A 21,445-nucleotide genomic window follows, 5' to 3' on the forward strand; every position below is an offset into this window, starting at 1 on the left:
TGGCTCTGATTTCAAAAAAGAAAGGACTCCGGTGAAAAAAAGATAAATATTCTTACCATCCTATTCCTGTCTTCTGAGGAGGAAGATGACTTCCTTTCCCGCTGAGGTCCTGGAGATTTCTGTAAGGCTTTCACATTAGTGAGTGAGCCTGGTAATGAGGCAGGTGGGGTTGCAGACAAACCTGTGGTTGATCCTAAATTAGGGAAAATGTATCCATTAAGGAGGAGCAAGGGAGCGAGTTCCTTTAACAGGGGGTGCACAAAGTGCAAGGGGGGACTTAGATTTGGACTTAAACTTGCTATTAAAATGTAGTATATGTTCAAATACTGACCTTTTGAAAAAAACAAGTCAAAAGAGGCCTATTGGTGATTAGTACTAATTTTTTTTTTAGTTTTCTGGCCAACTTAATTACAGTTTTAAAACATCTAATGATAGATATATTATTGGTTTAACTTTTCCTAGTCCAAAGTCTAGGGAAAAAAATTCTCTTAATAAAAAAAAATTTGTGTCTTTGAAGAAAAATTTAAAAAGTGAAGTCAATTAAAAAGCCTATATAACACATTTTTAAATAGAAACTTTTAATTGTATTACCTCAATAGCCAATCAATATTAAAAAATATGGAAACCCCCAAATGGAAATATTTTCTAATGTTACCTTAATATTGAAAATATAGGGCTTGTTCATATTAGCCACTAATATTTAAATACAACCCCAAACTATAAGCTTTACTACTTAAGAAATATTGATCAGTGTCAGTAGTTCCTGGAGGTTTTTTTTTTTTTTTTTTTGGACTAATATAGATTTTTTGTTACCTTTATAACAAAATGACTGTAAGCAAAGCCAAGTAGGTTTCCTTAAAATTTTCTGAAAATCTCTGCATTTAAAAGTAAGTATAAAGTAAATGTTATGGCCTTTTAGGCAAGTTACTACAAATGCCAATATTTTGTATGCCAAGTAAGCCCAAGGAGTACTCTTTGGAAGTGGACTCAGTTGGTAAGATTAGAACCTTTCTGATGGGCACATTTCCAAATACTGACTCAGTGGTAAACATCCTAAGTCTGGTTCAGAGGGGCTCAGGACAATGAGTCAGGCTTGAATACAGCTGAATAGGACTAAGATTTCTAGGCAATATTTCTATATATATTCTTCAGGAATATACACACATATATATTTTAAAGATTACAACTCATATGGTAGAGATGAGACCATAGTCTTTCAAAGAACAAGGATGTCAAAAAAAACCCAAACATTTCAATGTTAAATATGGGCTGGGTACAGGGGTGCACCCTGGTAATACCAGGGACTCAGGAGGCCAAGGCAGAAAGATTGCAAGTTGGAGGCCAGCCTTGGTAACTTAGTGAAACCCTGTCTCAAAATAAAAACGAAAAAGAACTAGGGATGTAGCTCAATGGTAAAGCACCCTAGGGTTCAATTTCCAGTACCAAAAAAGAGAAATATCTTTTTTTTTCTTTTTTTTTGAATATTTATTTATTTATTTTTAGTTTTCAGCGGACACAACATCTTTGTATATGGTGCTGAGGATCGAACCCGGGCCGCACGCATGCCAGGCGAGCACACTACCGCTTGAGCCACATCCCCAGCCCCAAGAGAAATATCTTAATCTTTCTAAGTGATTATCCCACATTGCTCCTTCCTTTCTTTAAAAAAAAAAAAAAGTTCAATCTGGGTAGAAATTTTACCATTGTTACATCATACTATAATAGCATGTGAAATTTCCATGCTCTCACAGGCAGTTTTCTAAAATAAAATGGTGTCTAACTTGTCTTTTAATTAGAGCATAATCCATTTTCTGCCTGCCATTGATATTTTCAACACCATATAGTCTTAATCGCTTACCCAGGTGACACAGTTCTGGTCTACTTAGTAACATTTTATTCCTTAGTTTAATCATATTATTCAGTACTGGATGAACTTCCATCCCATTTCATGGATTTTTCTGAGAAACAGCTGGGCTGAGAGAGCAAAACTGAAAACACCATTGCTACATGGTGGAATGTGATGGACATTATCTAAAGTACATGTATGAAGACACAAATTGGTATGAATATACTTTGTATACAACCAGAGATATGAAAAAATTGTGCTCTATATGTGTAATAAGAATTGTAATGCATTCTGTTGTCATATATCAATAAAAAAATTAATAAAAAAAAAAAGTAACAGGGGGCTGGGGATGTAGCTCAGTGGTAGATCGCTTGCCTACCATGTGTGAGGCACTGGGTTCGATCCTCTGCACCACAAAAAATAAATAAAATAAAGATATTGTGTCCATTTACAACTATTTTTTGAAAAAGTATTGATCAAGAGCCAGTAAATATAATTCTTTTTTTTTTTTTTTTTTTTGCAGTACTAGGGTTGAACATAGTAGGATGCTCTACCACTGACCTAGCCAGGGCCCTTTTCGTTTTTTTTTATTTTGATAGGCAGGTTTTCCTCAGCTCCTTAAATTGCTGGGATCACAGGTATACACCACTGCACCCAGATAATTCTTTAAAAAAAATATTTGTAGCCAGACATCTGTACCAACTTTGACTTCAAATTTTAAAAAGTCAGTTTAAGAACTAAAATATGGCAAAATAAAAGGCAGAGTAAAATTATACTGCTAACTTTTTCTTCCTATTAAGGTATAATTAGAGTATAACTACTCTGAGTTTCTGAAGTATTCTGAAATATCCAAAATATATGATAAATCTTTCTGTTTTAAAAACAATTCCCTATTTTTTCATAAAATATACACATCCCATATTGGGGCAAAGAATGAAAACAAAACCCAAAACGCATTGCTGATATTACAAAATTAAAAAAAAAAAGCTAAAAGCCTAACAAAAATATTTTTAATAGGGGTTTCCATTTATATTTTAATTTTCTTAAAAACCACAAAGATTGTTAACAAATAGTTAATCAAAGTTATCACCTACATTAAAATTTAAGGAATCCATATTGAAGATCCCTCCCATCTTATTTGTTCCCACCCACTGAGTTTAAGTTATCAAGACCAAGATGTAATAGTATAACAAATAACAAGATGGAAAATCTCAGCTCAGATTTTTTTTCTCTCTTAAAAATTTATGACAGACAACATACAGAAAACTTGTAGTAGTGAATATGTGTGAGAAGCACATTCAGAGCATTCCAGCCAGGCCAAGCAGAAATTCAGTACTGAAAACTCTCACACTTACAAACACACGCTGTGAGGGTGAGGCACAAACAGCATCTGTAGTTTATATTTAGTTTGCTTTGGGTGAAAACAAGAAAGAAGAGCCCAACTACCTCTGAACACTGGGCCAGGCTCAAAATCAAACACTATTTCACTGGGGACAGAATGTAGGAGGGGACTGGGAGTCCGGGATTGGTATTTCCGAAGACAGCGCATCAGCTGGTTCAAGGGGGCTGTTAGAAGAGAAAGAGAGGGGCAGGCAAACACAGGAAGACAGACACACAGAAGAAATGAAAGAAGTCATGGGGAATAAATAAGATGAATTGAAGCCCGCTTCACAAAATAATTCTGGACTTTTTTCTTTAACCTGCTTATTTTTATAAAATCCCAATCATTTTTTAAAAAGTGACTCATAAAAAGGACAAGAAATGCCACTTGATTTTAGATTCTAAGCAGGCAGTGTTTATGACAAAGTTAACTCTGTGATGCTAACATGATGGCAACATTTAAATGCTTGATGTATTGGGCAAAATTATCAAAAGCCACAGCTATTAAGACATATGAAAGTCAAACTGGCAGCAACATTAAATTGGCAGGTTCATGGAATAACAAACAGAAGGAAAAACCCTTTGTATAACTATGTGCTCTAGTCAATACCAAGTCCAGAGTACATAATGCAGGCTTATTATTTTGGTAGCTTCATAGGTGTACAGAAATATAACAAAAGATGGTTTATACAATGTTTACTTAGAAAATATCTCTGAGTCTGGGCTTAGATATTTTGAAGATACAGAAGGTCACAATGAAGAGACCAGCTCTGTCCGTGATACTGCAGGTCTTCCTTATTAGAGAAGTACAGAGGACCTCCTGCAAGAAAACTTCAAGGCAGTCTTAAATACCATCTCTGAGAAAACATTAAATGGGATAAATTCTTATAAAAAGTTTTTTCTTAAGCGATGTTTCTTAAGATAAAAATTCTGAAAGATACAGCAATTTCTTGTTTGCTTGCTTTATTAACTAGACTAATCCAAGGGTAAGCTTTTCCATTCTGGGCTAGCTATTCAATAAAAGGTACATTTCAAACACTTCCAGAAAGTTGAAGGGAAGTGTCTGACAAACTAAGGAGCTCTGGCAGGCAATCCAAGTCATGATTTAGCAAAATCAAGTTTTAAGTATGAATGGAGGACCCCAAAGGAAATTTATCAATTTCCATTTAAGAGAGGTAGAAGTTAACGAAGTGGTTAAAATAATTAAGGATCTCTTCTTGATGCAATATTTAAGTTACAGGGGTACATTTAAGACTACCTTTTGTGTTTTCTCATTTCCCATTCATGTCAAGAATTAGTTAAAATTAGCAATAAATGATAAATACTACAAAAATTTGGGTTTTCGCTACTTATTTTTCTCTGTGTCTGTGTTTCATGAAAGAAGCAAGTATAAAGGAGATAAGCAGCAAAGCAATTGCATTTTTTCCTGAGCATTTTTTTTTTTTTAAACTGAACTCACTACTTACCTCCATCACCACGAAACCCTTGGTCTCTAATCAAGTCCTACAAATAAATAGTAAAGTATATTTATTCAAAGCATATGGTAAGAAAATAATAGCAACACTGAATTTTCACTCTACATTAATAGAAAGGTTAATTCAAAATAACACCTGTCTTACAATTACTTCACAAAACAAAGAATATGAAATTAGCTAGTGGACATGATAAAAATCTAAATTTTGAAGTACTTGTCAAACTAACCCTATAACTGAAAGGATTTTTAGTCCTGATCAAATGCTGAAATCCATTTCAGGCCATTCAAAACCAATGGCTTCATCAATCCTTAAAGAAAATTCTACTGGCACATATTAAGAGCCATAAAAATGTTCATACCCTTTGATCCTGTAATTCCACTTCTGGGAATTTTTCCTAAGGAAATAATTCAGAAGAAAAAATGATATGCACAAAGATGTTTAGTGCAGCATTATCCATCATACTAAAAAGTCAGAAATAATTATTTCCCAATGATAGGCATTTTGACAAATTATGGTTAAGTAAGTTATGGAGTATCAATTTAATGAAGTATTATGCAACCATGAAAACAATAATGAAGATTAAATCATGAAACATATTCACAATAAGATGAAAAATACAAAGTTAAAAGTACACTGAATACCATCATAAAATATGGATACACAAGGACATACTACAAAAGAGGGAAAAAGATCAAAATAGCTCAAATAAGAATTTTACTAAATTTGTCATTGTTATTAAAATACAGTTACAACAGTGTTAGTAGTAGGGAAGTCACTCTGTTGTACAATTTGGACCTTGATAGGCAGAACTTGGATTAGTTTGCTTACTCAGTTTAATTTAAATGTGAGGGATTGAATGGCCCCAAATGTATCTAAATAGGCCCTTTGCCAACAGGCAGCTTTTTGTTTGCTAGCTAAAACAAAGAATATTATTTATAGGTATATTTCTGTCATGTTCAATGTATCACATAAAGTCTTCAACATTTTCTACAGAATAATCAATAAATACGCATATAAAACTTCAAACAAGGTGCTAGGTATTAGGGGTGTTGCTACCAATAAATACAAAATTCTGGTAGTTTCATTAACTTTCTGTGGTTTTGAAAGTTTATACTCATTGTAAGAGAAATGTACACTCATGAAAATTAAATGATATAATTACAACAACTTAAAATATTATAGAAGTTTAGTTTAATCATATTATTTGCTGCTAAGTTACTGTCAACCAAGTGCTTTTGGCAATAAGATTTTTAGTCCTACATAAAGGATTTTATCATTGGGGAAGCATTTGAAGAAATGTCTGAGGGAGGGTTGGAAAAAAGGAGTATAGTTAAGGGCCTTCTAGACACAAGGACACATAAGAGAAAGGCCATATCCCTTTCTTTTCGCTGCATCTACCCTGAAACTTACAACAACTATGAACTGACCAAATTTGGCTTTCTCCACTCTTACAACCTACAGCTAGTACCAACATGAACTTGCATTTTTCAGTCTCAAATGTGTTCTTAAAACTCCTCAACAATCTTTTTACTTGTTCCAGGTTAAACAGGACGTTCTAGTTTCCAAATCTGATTATTTCAAACTTTCTCCCACTCTCTTGTAGTTTCTTCTCTTACATTTCTTTCCTTCAGCATGATAAACAAAAACCATCAGAAGAACTTTTGGTCCTGCCTTTACATCCATAAATATTTGTATAATAACATAAGCTATAATTTCTGAATTCTTATGTACTGGGCATAAAAAGAAGTGTCTAGGTAGGCACTATTAGGTGGACAATAAAGTCATACAGTTTGTAGAGAGCTATATCCATCCATCTTTAATTCCTCACAGCTTGTGCAGGACATCATTATCTATTCTTCCTCTTCTTTCAATTCCCTCCTTTACTACTATACAGTATAATGGGTAAGCATAAGAAAGGAAGGCCAGGTTCAAATATACTTATCAGCTGTGTGTTGTGGTCTTGGTGTACTCTTTAATCTCTGTAAATTTATCATCCTCTCTCACTCTTACTTTATACTAATTTTCTTAACAGTGAACTAAAGATAATAATAGTACTTAACCCATGAATTTATATGAGGCTAGAACAAGAAAATTAATTTATAGCACTATCACAGTATCTGGTACACAGTAAGCATTCATAAGTAGTAGCCATTTTACAGATTCTTAGGAATCTTATCTTGAATTCACTAATTTATAGTCTCCTTTCCTTCAACTCACTATCTTGACACCATTGTTACTACTTCAGTTTCAGCTTTTACTGGCTCTTGTTTAGAATACTGCAAAAGCCACATTATTGACAATTCTGCCTTTAGATGCAATACCCATTCATCTATCCTCCATGTGACCACTTTTTCGAAAGTCTAGAGCTGATATCTCATACTCCTAATTCCCTACCTGGTATACTTAATAAACTCCTACTCAATCATCTTTTACAATCTGGCTTCAATGTTATCCTTTCTCTGCTAAATATTCCTACATCCAATGAGATAGAGTTTATTATTCTCTAAACTCTCATTAGATATTTTGTGGTTATTTATTTGTATCTCTGATTCATCCACTAAAACTGTGACTTCTTTAAAGGCAAAGACCATGTCCCAATTCATCCTTAATTACTAATTGCCTAGCTCAGAGTCAAAAGTACATCTTTTTAGTGGGATAACAGGTGACTGAACATGAATGAAATTCATACTTTATCTTGTAATCAACGGTAAATCACTGAATTTTTTTTCAATATTTTCTAGTTGTTGATGGACCTTTATTTTTTTATATGTGGTGCTGAGAATCAAACATAGTGCGTCACACAAGCTAGGCAAGTGCTCTTTCACTGAGCTACAACTCCATCCCCTGAAAGTTTTAGAATACAGTAAGAGAGGATGATAAATGTGTTATGAAAATTATCCTGATGATAGTATAGATAAATCAATGGAAGGAAATCCATTTAGGAGATAAATGTAGTAAGTACTTCAAGCGGGCAATATAAATTTAAATGGTGGTGGCAATAAGTGAGAACCAGTTTGAGACACACATGAAAAGGAAAAGGTAATGGCTGATTATGAGAAAGAGGAAAAGGCAAGATACAGAGTGACACTTTGAAAGTTCAATTATGAGAGATCAGGAGACTAGTAGTCACAAGCAGAGAATAAGAGAAACAATTTAAAAGGACGTTAGTTTTAAAAGTAAAGATAACAAAAGGCTGAGGCAGGATTGTCAAGTTGGAGGCCAGCCTCAGTAACTTAGTGAGGCCCTAAACAACTTAGCGAGACCATTTCTCAAACAAAACAAAACAAAGGTTTGAGGATGTGGCTCAGTGGTTAAACACCACTGGGTTCAATACCCTGCACCCCACAAGCCCCCTCAAAAGTAGTAAAGATGAAGATTAAAATTTTGGATACAATGAGAACAAACCGAGATAAGAAATATAGTTTGATTTCTTATTTCACAATCTCCTTATTCCCATATTTTCCTCCCCTATTTACTAGTTAAGGAAAAATGGCACAAGAGGAAAGCCACTTACTTGAACCACCAATGGAGAAAAGGTTTTATAGTAAAATATGGGAAGAAAGTCTGATTTTTGGATGAAATTAAAATTTATGATAAAGGTTTATTTATTTTTTTTGGTACTGGGTTTTAAACCCAGCAGCACTTACAACCACTGAGCCACATCCCCAGTCCTTTTCATTTTGAGATAGGTTCTCACTAAGTTGCTTAGGGCCTCACTAAATTGCTGAGGCTGGCCCTTTACTTGGAATCCTCTTGCCTCAGCCTCTTGAGCTGCTGGGATTACAGCCATTATACCCAGCTTGTAATAAAGTTTTTGTTTTTAACATTTAATAAAATTTAACTTATAGTTTCAACTATAACTAATTCTTTTTTTAATATTTATTTTTTTTAGTTGTAGTTGGACACAATACATTTATTTTTGTTTATTTATTTTTATGTGGTGCTGAGGATCGAACCCAGGGTCTTGCACGTGCTAGGCGAGCGCTCTACCGCTGAGCCACAACCTCAGCCCTACACTAATTCTTAAACATACAAAGAATCAAGTTTTGTGGTTAGAATGCCAAGCTTATGGCAGTACCATCTGAAACTGTTAATTTCATATGTAACTTTTACAGCATAATCATAATCAATTTTATAAGAATTTTAGAGAAGTTCATGCATTCCCAAGGACCTCTATCAATCCTTTTGATATTTACACTATTTTCATTTGAAGATAAAACTTTTACAGGGATAGTGTTATTAAGGAAAATGTCAGAGTAACTCTAGTTTGGCACCAGTGAAGTATTTAATATCATCAGAGAAGATGACAGGCTTTTTTGAACTGTGATTCATATAAAGCCCAGTATTTAAAATAAATGATAAATGAAAGATGGCACTTGTTTCTGATCTACCTTATAATTATAACAGGAAAATAAAGAAGCAGACCTGAAATTTCAGTTCTAGCAATGCTATATACTTACATCAATATTGACAGGTTCTATTGTGTTTATATGCACATTGGGAGCAGATGAGGATCGGTCTCGTTGCCCAAATTGATTTCGATGATCTTCATCTGCTGGTCGGAAGGGCTGTGGAATTGGAATGGATTTTGAAGGAGACGGACTGGTGAGAATTTGGGGCCTGGAAAAATCAAGTAATTGAAAGATAAGATAAAGAGCAACTATACAGAGACAATAATATTAAATAATGAAAGATATAAAGATTTTCTGTTTATCAGAAAAATCTTTAAAATAAAGCACTGACATTCCAGCTGAAATAGCTTTATAAGAAACATTAAAGAGGACTAATAGACCTACAACTAGAACTGCCAAAGTTGCTATGTTCAAGCAGAACCTTCAGGAAATATCAACAAGAACACCAATGATTAATCAGCTGAAGAAGAGGGTCTTCTTTTTAAAGTAGAAAAATGATCTAGTTAAGAGATTGAATAAAATCTATTTTTTCTAACTTTGCATTTCTTGAGAGCTGAAATTATTTAAATGAAAAAATTTATGAACAATATTAGGAAGTTATAAATATTTTGGGAATGTAATCTGTATACTTCAGGACCTGAAAAATGTACCTGCTGCCAAACACCTAAGTTGTACGAAAATTCTAAACAATATCAAAAGATCATTTCCAAATTCAGAAGATGATCTTCACAGTGCCAGGACTTTTCTCATTTTGAAATTTTTATCATTCCCAATGATTGATATCAAAGACACAAGAGAATCATAAAGATTAAAGCATTTATTTTTTAAAAACTGGTTTTTAATCAGACCACCAAAATAGGTTACAGGGTGACCTACTTTGATACTGTAGATAAATAAGGAAGTATGATTTTTCACTGGCCCTAAAACAAACTTGACACAAAAACCCTAAAATTCAGAGGATAGACCATAGCACCTGTAAGAAGAATATGTTCCTCAGAAAAGATATCTACAGTAGGAGCAGGGAGGATCACTTGGTAGAAGATGCGGCTGTCTCACTGAACTCCACCATCAGGACCAATGAAATGCTAATAAGCTCTTTACCTATATTTGTTATCATTCCACCCATCTTATGAAAGCTCTCTAAATGATCAGCATTATTTAGTAGTTATTAGGCCAAGAAAGGCAATGATGAGGGAATAAAGCATTTTGTGACAGGAGAGGGTTTGGAGAGGAATGGTAAGAAAATATAGAAGGAAAAGAAATGGATAAAAGTTTGAAAAGGAAAGAAAGTTCAGTAGTGACAAAATCCTCCAAATAAAATGTCAACAGAATCTGAACCATGCCAGTTTACATCCTTACTTCTCTTTTTTATTTTATTTTTTTAATTTTGCTTTTTTTTATTAGTTGCTCATGACAATACAATGATCTTGACATATCATACATTTGAATCAAATGGGGTATAAATTCTCATTTTTACATCCTTACTTCTCTGAGCACACAAATAAGCACAATTATTAAGGATAGGAGAAAATTTTTGACTTTGCATGCTCATTTTAATTACATGAATTCATATATAACTGATATATAAATAATAAGACATTAGGTACTAAAAATTATTATCAGCCTAATTATAGGCAAGACTTATGGAACTAAATTTTGGGAAAATTAGCATGTTTCACTTGGGTCCTTTTTATGCTTTCTGGTTATTGAGAAATATTTGGTTTGTGACAGAGCCATCCCATTTCTTGCCTTAGGCTACAAATATATGCCCTTTGCTAAGGAATTGTGAGAGAAGTAAAACAATGAAAAAATTACATTAGTTAAAACAAAACAAAACAATGAACATAACAAAAAACCTGGAAAGTGAACTGACACCTAACTGCTACTTATAGACTGATGATTTAAAGTTTTAGGGCAAGCACATACTTTATTAAAAATTTTTTAAAAATTATACATAGACACAATATCTTTGTTTTTTGACTTTTAAGTGGTGCTGAGGATTGAACCCAGTGATCCACATGTGGGAGGCAAGGGCTCTGCCACTGAGCCATAACCCCAGCCCAGGCACATACTTTAAATCAGGTCTTAAAACTGGAAAAAGCCCAAATTAACTAGAACTGTATAGGTTAGTCTAAGCAATGCTATAATTGATCTGGTATGGGCAGAAGTGGCAGTAAATCTTTCTTGAAACTTAGTTAAGACAATGACAGAAACATATTGGATGACAAATCAGAGATATGTATGCAAAGAATATGATCCAGAGGCAAGAAAAAAAATCCTGAATTTAATTTGGCAAGTTTCATTATCATATCTAAAGAAAAGAATGTATATATTAGAAAATGAGAATATCCAGGTGTGGTGGTGCAAGCCTGTCAATGACTTGGGAGGCTGAGGGAAGAGGACTGAATATTTGAAGCCAGCCTCAGCAACTTAATGGGACCCTCAACAACTTAGGAGACTCTGTCTCAAAATAAAAAATAAAAATAAAATAAAATAAAACTGGGGATGTAGCTCAGTGGTAAAGTGCCCTGGGGTTCAATCCCCAGTACCAAACAGATAGAAAAAGAGAATGACTGCCAATTATATAAAATCAAAGACATTAATATCACCTGGAAGGGAAGGTGTGTTTTGATCCACAGTCACCTAGTCTTGAGGACAGGTATACATTGCAATTTTGGACAATACCTCAAGTTATCATATCCTGGTGTATTAAATATCTTATATTGCCTCTGGATCATATTCTTTGCATGTATATCTCTGACTTGTCATCCGATATGTTTCTGTCATTGTCCTAACTCAGTAAGTTTCAAGAATGATTTGCCACTTCTACCCATACCGGATCAATTATAGCATTGATTAGACTAACCTATACAGTTCTAGGTTATTTGGGCTTTTTCCAGTTTTAAGACCTGATTTAAAGTATGTGCTTGGGCTGGGGTTATGGCTCAGTGGCACAGCCCTTGCCTCCCACATGTGGGGCACTGGGTTCGATCCTCGGCACCACATAAAAATCAATGAACAAAATAAAGATATTGTGTCCATGTATAATTAAAAAAAAATTTAAAAAGTATGTGCTTGCCCTGAAACTTTAAATCAAATCGGTCTATAAGTAGTATTAAAATTAGTACTCTGTACTAATTCCATGCTTGACAAAACCATCATAATTTGGTTTCCTATAAATATCTTCTGAAAGAATGCCAGCCCATCCAATACAAGAAGCCTGATTTATATAACAGGCATATTTCTTACAGAAAGAATTACTGGATATTCTGATGCAGTCTGTTCTGACTTTGTTTAATGTAAATCAGTATATTCCTGTATTAATATTCTCATCATTTCTGGGAATGGATAAAATTGAGCTTCCATATCTGGGAAATCTTTACCTGGACCAAGGTAATTTATACCCTATGAAGTACCCTGGCAGACATCCAGCTGGGTTTTATTCAATGACAATGTTACATTACCCTGCTGCAAACTTCTTTAAAGTGGTACCAAGTTTAAAATAAAAAATTTTAGCACTGTGTAGTATATTACCAATAAGTCAGACCTAATTTTCAAGCTAGAATATTTAAATTTTGAAGCAAAGTAATTAATTTTGTTCAGTGATATGCAAATTTTAAATGTTGGCTTTTCCTAAATGTATACACTCTTAAGCATTTTTAAGAAGTAGAAAAGAGGCATCTCTAATTTTTTACCAAAATTGTGTAATATATCACTTTTCCAAAATTTCTTGATTACATCTGTTATGACACTTGCTTTATGATCATTATGACTGTTATATCAAGACTAAAAACAAAATGCAATTGAGTTCCAATACTGAATATGACCATACAGAGGCAACCATCTACACCATGACATAAAAGCATCAAGAAAATGATTTAAATAAGTTTGAACATCTTATTCATTTGCTCAAGACCAGAATCTACTTCAGTTATGAATAAAATACTTGTGGCATAGGCATATGTTTTCTTAAGACAGCACTCCTTCCTGAATTGTTACCACTGCAAACCTTCAGAGAGGCCAAGATAATTTCATTATGGTGTTCTGTAACTCTGCTCAAAGAACTGGGACCTCTCATTAGAAAGTCATCATGGTCTATAGACTCTGTCAGAAGAAAATGTCATAGCCAAAGGATTAATTAAAAACCCAAACACACAATAAAAACATTTTTACTTTATTGTCTTAAAAAACCCACAGAGCTGCACACAACTAATGGCAGAGCAGTAGGAATAAAATGAGTTCAAAGAATTGTTATAACCTGACAAAAGAACACAGTGGTTGCATTTTCTGTTGTTCCAAATGGACAAATACACCCACTCATTAACATAAAATTCTTTGCTAAATTTTCTAACCTATGAGACCTCCAGGAAGGTTGGCTTCACAAAAATTATAGGTCTATTAGAAGTGTCAACTTATGATTATTTTTATCTATATAGAAGTCTAGAGAAATATCACATTGTGAAGAGTGGGAGGTAGTAGGGTAAAAACTGACAATATTTCTGAACTAAATTTCTCTGGGATATTCTATAGAAACTTTTTTTTTATATGCTTCCAGATATAAGCATACACAATGCCATCTCAAATCCAGTAGGAAAAGAGTAAGCAGACTTGAGTAAGAGCCAATTACTAGTACCCACTTAACTCAACAACACCAGGTCTCTCTTTTTTTCCACTATGAATCGTTTTTTTTAAATTTTTTTTAGTTGTAAATGGATACAATATCTTGATTTTTATTTATTTATTTTTATGTGGTGATGAGGATTGAACCCAGGCCCCACACATGCAAGGCAAGCGCTCCACTGAGCTACAATCCCAGCCCATCTACTATGAATCTTAAATATAAGATACTTTGGCACTGTTTTTAAAGTCTTTGCTTTGTCCTCTACAACTAACGATACTATTAATTTCTTTCTTTTGCACTGTAAGACTATCCATACCTTCTCCCACTCCAGTTCAGGTCTTCGTTGCTTCTCAGTCTTTACTACCTAGTTGGCAGCCACAAACCCAGCCCTGTCCCTTTCATGTGTCAAATAAATTCCAGTTTAAATTCCAAGACTATCTGGTCTTATACTTGGCACTTCTCAAGATAAGTCTTTCTTTGCTAGGTCTTAATCCTGCCATTTTTATTCCTTTTTTTTTTTGGCACTGGGAATTAAGTCCAGGGGTGCTTTATCACTGAGCTACATACCCAACCCTTTTAATGCCTACGCTGGCCTGGAACTAGCAATCCTCCTGCTTCAGCCTCCCAAACTGCTGGGATTATGGGCATGTGCCACTGTGATCAGCTTTCATTCCTTTCATTTATGTTTTTTCTCTATTCCCTATCACCATACTTTTATTTCCTAAGTTTACTCAGATTGTAGTCATTCTTTAAGGTCTAGTTCAAATCCCATCTTCTCCATTAGTTTTCCTGAGCATTCTCTCTTATACTACTCTCCCTTTTCTTAACATGAAAATACCTATCCTCATTTCACAATTTAACATACTCTTGGAAACTGTTTATTACAATACTATGCTATCTTTAAATTATTTGCTAATGTTTTATATGCTAATGCAACTTTTATAAAAGAAAGTAATATAGTTCTGTATCTAATATTATCTAAAAATTATCTGTTGTCTGATTTTTTTCAGATCTGGTTCTGAAAGTCTACAACCAGATTTAATCCCACTTGTGTACCAAATGCATGCAAATGTCTTAATGATGAGATAAAATAAGTTATTTGAAAAGAGAATTCCTTAATTTACCAATTCGAGTGCTAGAAGGCAGTTCATATAGCATGTCACTGAACAGCAGGAGTCAAATCATACCCAATAGAGTCTGAGGGGGGTGCAGAAGGGGATGATCCAGATGTAAGGGCAGTCTCTGCTAAGGAGGCCTCCTCCTGTGGTATTGGGTGGTGCTCAAAGAACTTGGAGACAAACAGCAAACTGTGAGGCAAAAACAAAACAAAACAAAACAAACCTAACTTGTGCAAAACCCAGAAGCTTCAGTACATCAGAATACATAGTTATTGGGAAAATATGAGATCAAATTCCACTTTGAGAAATAATTGTTAAATTTTAATTAGTTGTATTTTTGTCTAAAGACTTATTAAAAATATTACATTGTGTTTTCAAAGACAAGCTCAGAATCTATAACTAATTTTTCTTTTCAGCAAATTTCTACATATTAGAAGGGGAAAAATCATGCTTCATAGTTAAAGAATTAGAAGAACAAGTATCTATTGCTAAATTAGATTATATTATTATAATTTACTTTAAAGTATGGAGTTAAATACTATTTGCTCAGGAAGTGATCGGGAAATATACAAGACCTTAACAGAAGAAACAATAATAATGACAGAAAAGAGATTATAACAGATTCGGACTAATCTATTAGAAAAACTCCAGCATAAAGCGAAAAGAAATTTTAGGAAGGAATAAACTGGGTATGAAGATTTTATATCTTACTTTTAAATAAACTGGGGAAGGAGGCACAAAGTGGGGGGGAAAGAGAGGGAGAGAGAAAAGGGGAGGGGGAGAGAAAGAGAGAATATAAAAGTAGTTCACAAAATAAATCACAGATTAGACCTCAAACTATAATGGTCAACTTAATTGAAATGACCCATCAGGTCTCTTCCCACAAACTATCCAAAAATGATTTCTATGGACTAGGGGTCTTTATTAATTAAAAGAGAATATAAATATAAATAAAATGTATAGCTGAACCAGAACTACAATTTGGGAAAGAAGTTCTGGCATTTCCATGTTATTGTACATTACAAGCTATTCTCTAATCATACTTTAAAAAGTTCCTTGTAAAAACTACACTGGACAGAAAATCCTTCATGGACTTTCAAGACAACTAGTTTTATAATATGAAAATTTAAATGTAAAATGGTACACAGAAGAGAGGTTCTTTTGGATTACTTACTCAAGTTGGTCATAATTAACACACATCAGTGGAACCTCTGTACTACAACGCTGGTGAAATTTATAACCACATGTTTGACAGCGGAAACCTTGGAAAAGCAGCTTTCGACAAAAGTCACAAAATGCTAAGGTGAAAAAAGTTTTTCGTACCTACAAAATAAAAAAAAGCAGAGAATTTCAAAAGCTTGAAAGAACCCTTTTAGAAATTAGCATATTTAACAAAGTCTTAATACATTTATATCATAAAAACTTACATTCTAAAATATAAACATGAAAACCAGAGGGTTCAAGATAGTAGATGGGCTGGGCATGGTGGCACATGCCTGTAATCCCAGAAGCTTGGGAGGCTGAGGCAGGAGGATTGTGAGTTCAAAGCCAGCCTCAGCAAAAGTGAGACACTAAGCAATTCAGTGAGACACTGTCTCTAAATAAAATACAAAAATAGGGCTGGGGATGTGGCTTAGTGGTTGAGTGCCTGAGTTCAACCCTGGGTACTACCCCCCAGTAAAAAGATAGTAATGGGCAACATGCATTTATCTTCTATCCCAACACCCAAATTAAAAACTCAGAAGTCAAGAAGAATGAGAAACAAAAGACTAGTAAAAGATTTCAGCTTGACAACATAAATATAGAGGCAGAAAATGAGAGAATAAAGGAAAAATGATGGAGAAAGAAGGGTATAATTTAATTACTGTACAAAGAGGAGTGAGAAGGAATGCTGACCGGTATTGATGAAACAAGAACACCAGTTACAAAGATGTCCAATGGAGGCCAGGCACGGTGGCACACTCCTGTAATCTCAGTGGCTTGGGAGGCTGAGACAGGAGAATCTTAAGTTCAAAGCCACTCTCAGCAACTGTAAGTTCCTAAGCAACTCAGTGAAAGTCTATCTCTAAATAAAATACAAAACAGGGCTGGGGATATGGCTCAGTGGTCAAGTACCCCCTGAGTTCAATCCCTGGTACCAAAAAAAAAAAAAAATAAATAAAAATAAAAAGATGCCCAGTTGAAGAAGAAAAATTTAAAAAGTAAAGAGAGAGAAAAGGAGAAGAGTGCAATGCTGGTATCTAAACTTGACAAAGCAAGAAACTGGCTAAAAAATATTTAGTGATATGACAGCAGTTATCCAATGAGCTCAAAACAAACTATTAAAAATGAACAGTAGTCTCCTCTGGAGAGGGTTAAGGAGAGAAGAAGTGGAAAGGAAGAGTGAGAGAATATAAAGATGATTTAAAAAATAGGTGAAAGAATCAGAACCTATCACCTGTGGTTCAAAAATAAAATGATTAGCTTAACTGAAATGACACTTCTTCTAAAAATTACCAAAAAGTGATTTCTATGGGTTAGGGTGTTTTAATTAAAAGATAATATATATAATGTACAGCTAAATCAGAAATACAACTTGAGACAGAAATGCTGTACACTACATGTTACTTTCTAACTACACTTTAAATGTCAAATAGTGCACAGAGATTTTTTTTTTTTTAAAAGTAACTTTCTGAAGTTGATTATAATTAATGTACATCAGTGAAAACACGGCTGGTGAAATTTATAACCAGCATTAGAAGCTAGCAAGGGATGGGGCAACAGATACTTATTAATTATAAGCACCTCTGCACTTCTTTTATTTTGTTTTTGGTACTGGGGATTGAACCTAGAAGTGCTTTACTACTGAGCTCTATCCCAAGCATTTTTTATTTTTTGAGACAGGGTCTCACTAACTTGCTGAGGCTGGCCTTGACCTTGTGATCCTCCTGCTTAGCCTTGAGTCACTGGGATTACAAACATGTGCAACTGTGCCTGGCACCTCTGTACTTTTTTAAAGCATATACATGTACCATTTGGGTACAAATATAAAATAATTATTTATAAAAGACAAAAACTAGCATATGAAAATCAGAACTAATTTGGATGAGGGATAAGAAAATCATCTAAATACAAATTTTTAAAAAATTATTTTTTGGTCACAGGGTCTTGCTGTGTGGCCCAGTTTGATCTCAAAGCTAAGATACTTCTGCCTTAGCTAGCTTCCCTTGTTGGTATTCCAGGAGTGGGCCACCACACACAGCAATAAAAAATACTTTTACAAACTATCAATTGTTGGGGGATTAGAATATTCAGGCAATTTAAACTTATTAGTGAATATTTATTTACACCAAACTTAAAAGGCAATATATAAAAATTCTCTGTCAAAAGGCAAGTGATATATAACATGGATAACAAAAACAAAACTCTGCTAGGGAAAATCCATCTTACCAAAGATAGAATTGCTTAAAATGTACATGTTTTGAGTATACAATGAATAGAAAACATAAGATGGACACACAAATACAAAACTCTTAATAATGACTATTTCAGAGTGTCAAGAGTATGGATGACTCCTATCTTATTCTTTGCTGTAAATTCTCAATCATCTCAGTTTTTCAAAATTTCAATCACAAATAATAGTAATAAATATATTTTACCTTATGACCCAGTATATACCTGTAATCTTAATAATACTTACCTGGATATGTAATGAATTTCTGAATCTATTCTATTAGATACAGATGCTTTTCACAATACATTAGATTGACTCTAATACCAACATTATTTTCAATCAACATTAATGGAAGTAATTTAAAAAGTATTTCATCAAAAAAATTATATTCTGACACACAATCCTTTTTGAGAACATTTATACAGTTTTAAAAGTGACATTTGTTTTCTTCAACTTTTTCCCCCTATGTGTCACTTTCTAGGGGATATGAAAAAGCCAAATTCTTGTTTCTGGCTTTGTTCCTTTTCCATTTGTCTCTGGTTAGATAAGAAATTAAAATATCTTCTTTACTATTTTTTCTGCAGCCATTACTTACCAAACTAAGCATCTTTTACACTTCTGGCAGAACTTCAGCAAATAGCAAAGAAAAGTATGTTTTCAAAGTATCAATATTTTTCAGTCATCTGATTCTTTTTGCTCACCACACATACTCAGTTACCTGATAACTTACTGTTTCATGAAGCCCTCAATTTCCTCTTCCTTCATTAAACTACTCAACTGCTTTTATTCCTATCATTAAACCATATATTATATGTGTGTGTGTATGTATGTATATACATGTATTTTCTTTTAAATTTGTTCATAAATACACAACAGTAGAGAGTATTTTGACATGTTATACATACACACATGGAGTATAATGTCCCATTCTTGTGGTTGTATTTGATGTGGAGTTTCATTGGTGGTGTATTCACATATAAACATAGGAAAGTTATGTCCAATTCATTTTACTGTCTTTCCTATTCCTATCTCCCCTTCCTTCCCTATTAAACTATATTTTAAAACTATGTATAACTGGTTGGTTGTGCACATAAAGGAGGAAAATGAGAGAAGAGAAGTAAGAGGGAGGGATATATGGGGGAAGGAAAACATCTGAGGGGGAGAAAATATGTGAATATGCATTTGAGCATAAATTTTAAGCAACATGTTTGGATCTATAAGGATACCTTTTGTCAATAAGATGGGCACAGGAAGATCTATCTTTCTTCTGGTTCACAGCTTATGCTTCATCTGGAATTTAAGCATAACTATGTATGTACAGTAAATTAGTGGAAGGCCACACACTGTAACATTTAGCATATGTGAGGTTCGAGCAAATGCAAAAAGCAGATAGGGAAAAGACTGAGGGAGAAGCTCAGTATCCAGCTATTTCTCTCCTACTTTCATCACTATAGTCTTCAAAAACATTTACACAAATGTGTATACAGATTCTGTTGAGCCCTGTATATAACAGGTTTTTGGAAAATATAAAAATTTAAATAAATGCTATTAATAGAAGAACGGTTAGGTATACCAAATTTCTATTCCTATGAACTATTATGCAATTGTTAAATAAAGCTAAGTGTAATGACATAATTTAGTCTATAATATCCTGTTGAATAAAAAAAATAAATAAAAAAAGGTGAGGAATATCACCAGAGCATGGAAAGTAATGAAGCAGGAGAAAAAAAATGAGAAAGGAGAAAACTCTGGGTTTACAGTTATAGGCATATGTTTGTGTATTCAGTTACCCATTTAGTCTATACAAATGTTGTCCTGTAGGAGGGGGAATTTTCATTTTTTTAATTCATATACTTTTTTGCAGCATTCCAATTTTTTCTCTTAATAACAGACATGTGTTTCTTTTTAAGTTAAAAAGAAATCAGGATGAAAATAAACCTCTTTAAACAAAAGTTTAAAGAACAAATTTTCAACTTATGTAAAATGTCAACACAAAGTGAGTCAACCATTTTCATATTCCTCAATAAAAATACATTCATAAGAACTTGAACATTTTTGAAATGCCAAAAATGTAAAGGTACATACAAAGTTGTGTGTTGTAAGTGGAACATTTTCCAACACTTCTACATGCAATTCTTCCCCTGTAAGCCAGGAAATATCAGTGTCCCAGCCAATTGGTTTCTTCTCTCTGAAAAATATAGACGTAAGTCTTTCTTGGTTACTGTACCTAAAAATACTCACATGCCTAATGCTGAAGATACGAAAATTGGTTATTGAGGGGCTAGTAATTGGGAGGCTTGGCTCCCTGGTATTCAATCTTCAGAAATTTAAATGGCAATAAATTTTTAAGTTTATCCCAAATAATGTATCACTCTTAGACATATAGCAGGGTAAAGAGATGTACTCTTTTCCAGAAAAGACATACAACAGTAAAAAATTGATTGTTCCTGTCTTCTCCCTCAAAAAAAAAAAAAAAAAAAAAATCAAAGGTATGGACTTATCTATTCAGAGAAAAAGAGGCACCATATGCCCTCCAAAACATGATTGAAAATTTGGATTCAAAATCTGAGAGTCTTAGAACAATGTTAGATACTTTCTGAAAGAAAAAGTTTAATATAAAATGTTAATTTTGATAAACTTTTTTTGAGAGTATGAGTTTGTATTAAAAATGAGGGAGTGCAGCTGGGCATGGTGGAGCATGATTATGCCTATAATCCCAGCAAATTTAAATTTTGGAAAATATAAAAATTTAAATAAATGCTATTAATAGAAGAACAGTTAGGTACACCAACTTTTTTTGAGAGTATGAGTTTGTATTAAAAATGAGGGAGTGGAGCTGGGCATGGTGGAGCATGAGGCTGAAGCAGGAGGATCTCAAGGTCAAAGCTAGCCTCAGCAGATTAGTGAGACACTTAGCAACTCAGCAAGACCCTGTCTCTAAATAAAATATAAAAAAGGGCTGGGTATGTGGCTCAGTGGTCAAGTATCCTGGATTTAATTCCCGGTACTAAAAGAAAAAAAAAATGAGGTAGTGTATAAGGATTCATTATCCAAGTAAATCTCATTCTATGGTTGAAAAATCCAAAAAATCTCAAACTCCAATAAAGTCATTTGATTAGAATAACAAATATCATAGTTAACACAAAATTAATTAACTCAG

At 33.7% G+C, this 21,445-nt stretch overlaps 1 protein-coding gene across 6 annotated transcripts in view; it reads right to left on the reverse strand.

Annotated features, from left to right (window-relative positions):
* Braf (B-Raf proto-oncogene, serine/threonine kinase) overlaps window positions 1-21,445 on the reverse strand; it is a 179,850-nt gene that overhangs the window by 52,745 nt on the left and 105,660 nt on the right. For 3 of the 6 annotated variants that reach the window (XR_009225866.1, XM_058575752.1, XM_058575750.1), the window contains 8 exons: window positions 20,371-20,473; window positions 16,027-16,175; window positions 14,922-15,041; window positions 9,162-9,321; window positions 5,060-5,095; window positions 4,693-4,729; window positions 3,293-3,412; window positions 57-193 (listed from right to left, as the gene is read on the reverse strand). Coding sequence is in view for 5 of the 6 variants with exons in the window: in XM_058575752.1 (XP_058431735.1) it covers window positions 57-193; window positions 3,293-3,412; window positions 4,693-4,729; window positions 5,060-5,095; window positions 9,162-9,321; window positions 14,922-15,041; window positions 16,027-16,175; window positions 20,371-20,473 (862 nt within the window). In the remaining variant the exon portion in view is untranslated. The remainder of the gene's footprint in view (window positions 1-56; window positions 194-3,292; window positions 3,413-4,692; window positions 4,730-5,059; window positions 5,096-9,161; window positions 9,322-14,921; window positions 15,042-16,026; window positions 16,176-20,370; window positions 20,474-21,445) is intronic. The other 3 variants (XM_058575751.1, XM_058575754.1, XM_046434058.2) reach the window with 3 other exon arrangements.

This window comes from Marmota monax, unplaced genomic scaffold (assembly GCF_021218885.2).
Source record: "Marmota monax isolate L192 unplaced genomic scaffold, Marmota_monax_Labrador192_F-V1.1 WCK01_AAM20220418_F8-fsc00122, whole genome shotgun sequence".
Taxonomy (NCBI): Eukaryota; Metazoa; Chordata; class Mammalia; order Rodentia; family Sciuridae; genus Marmota; species Marmota monax.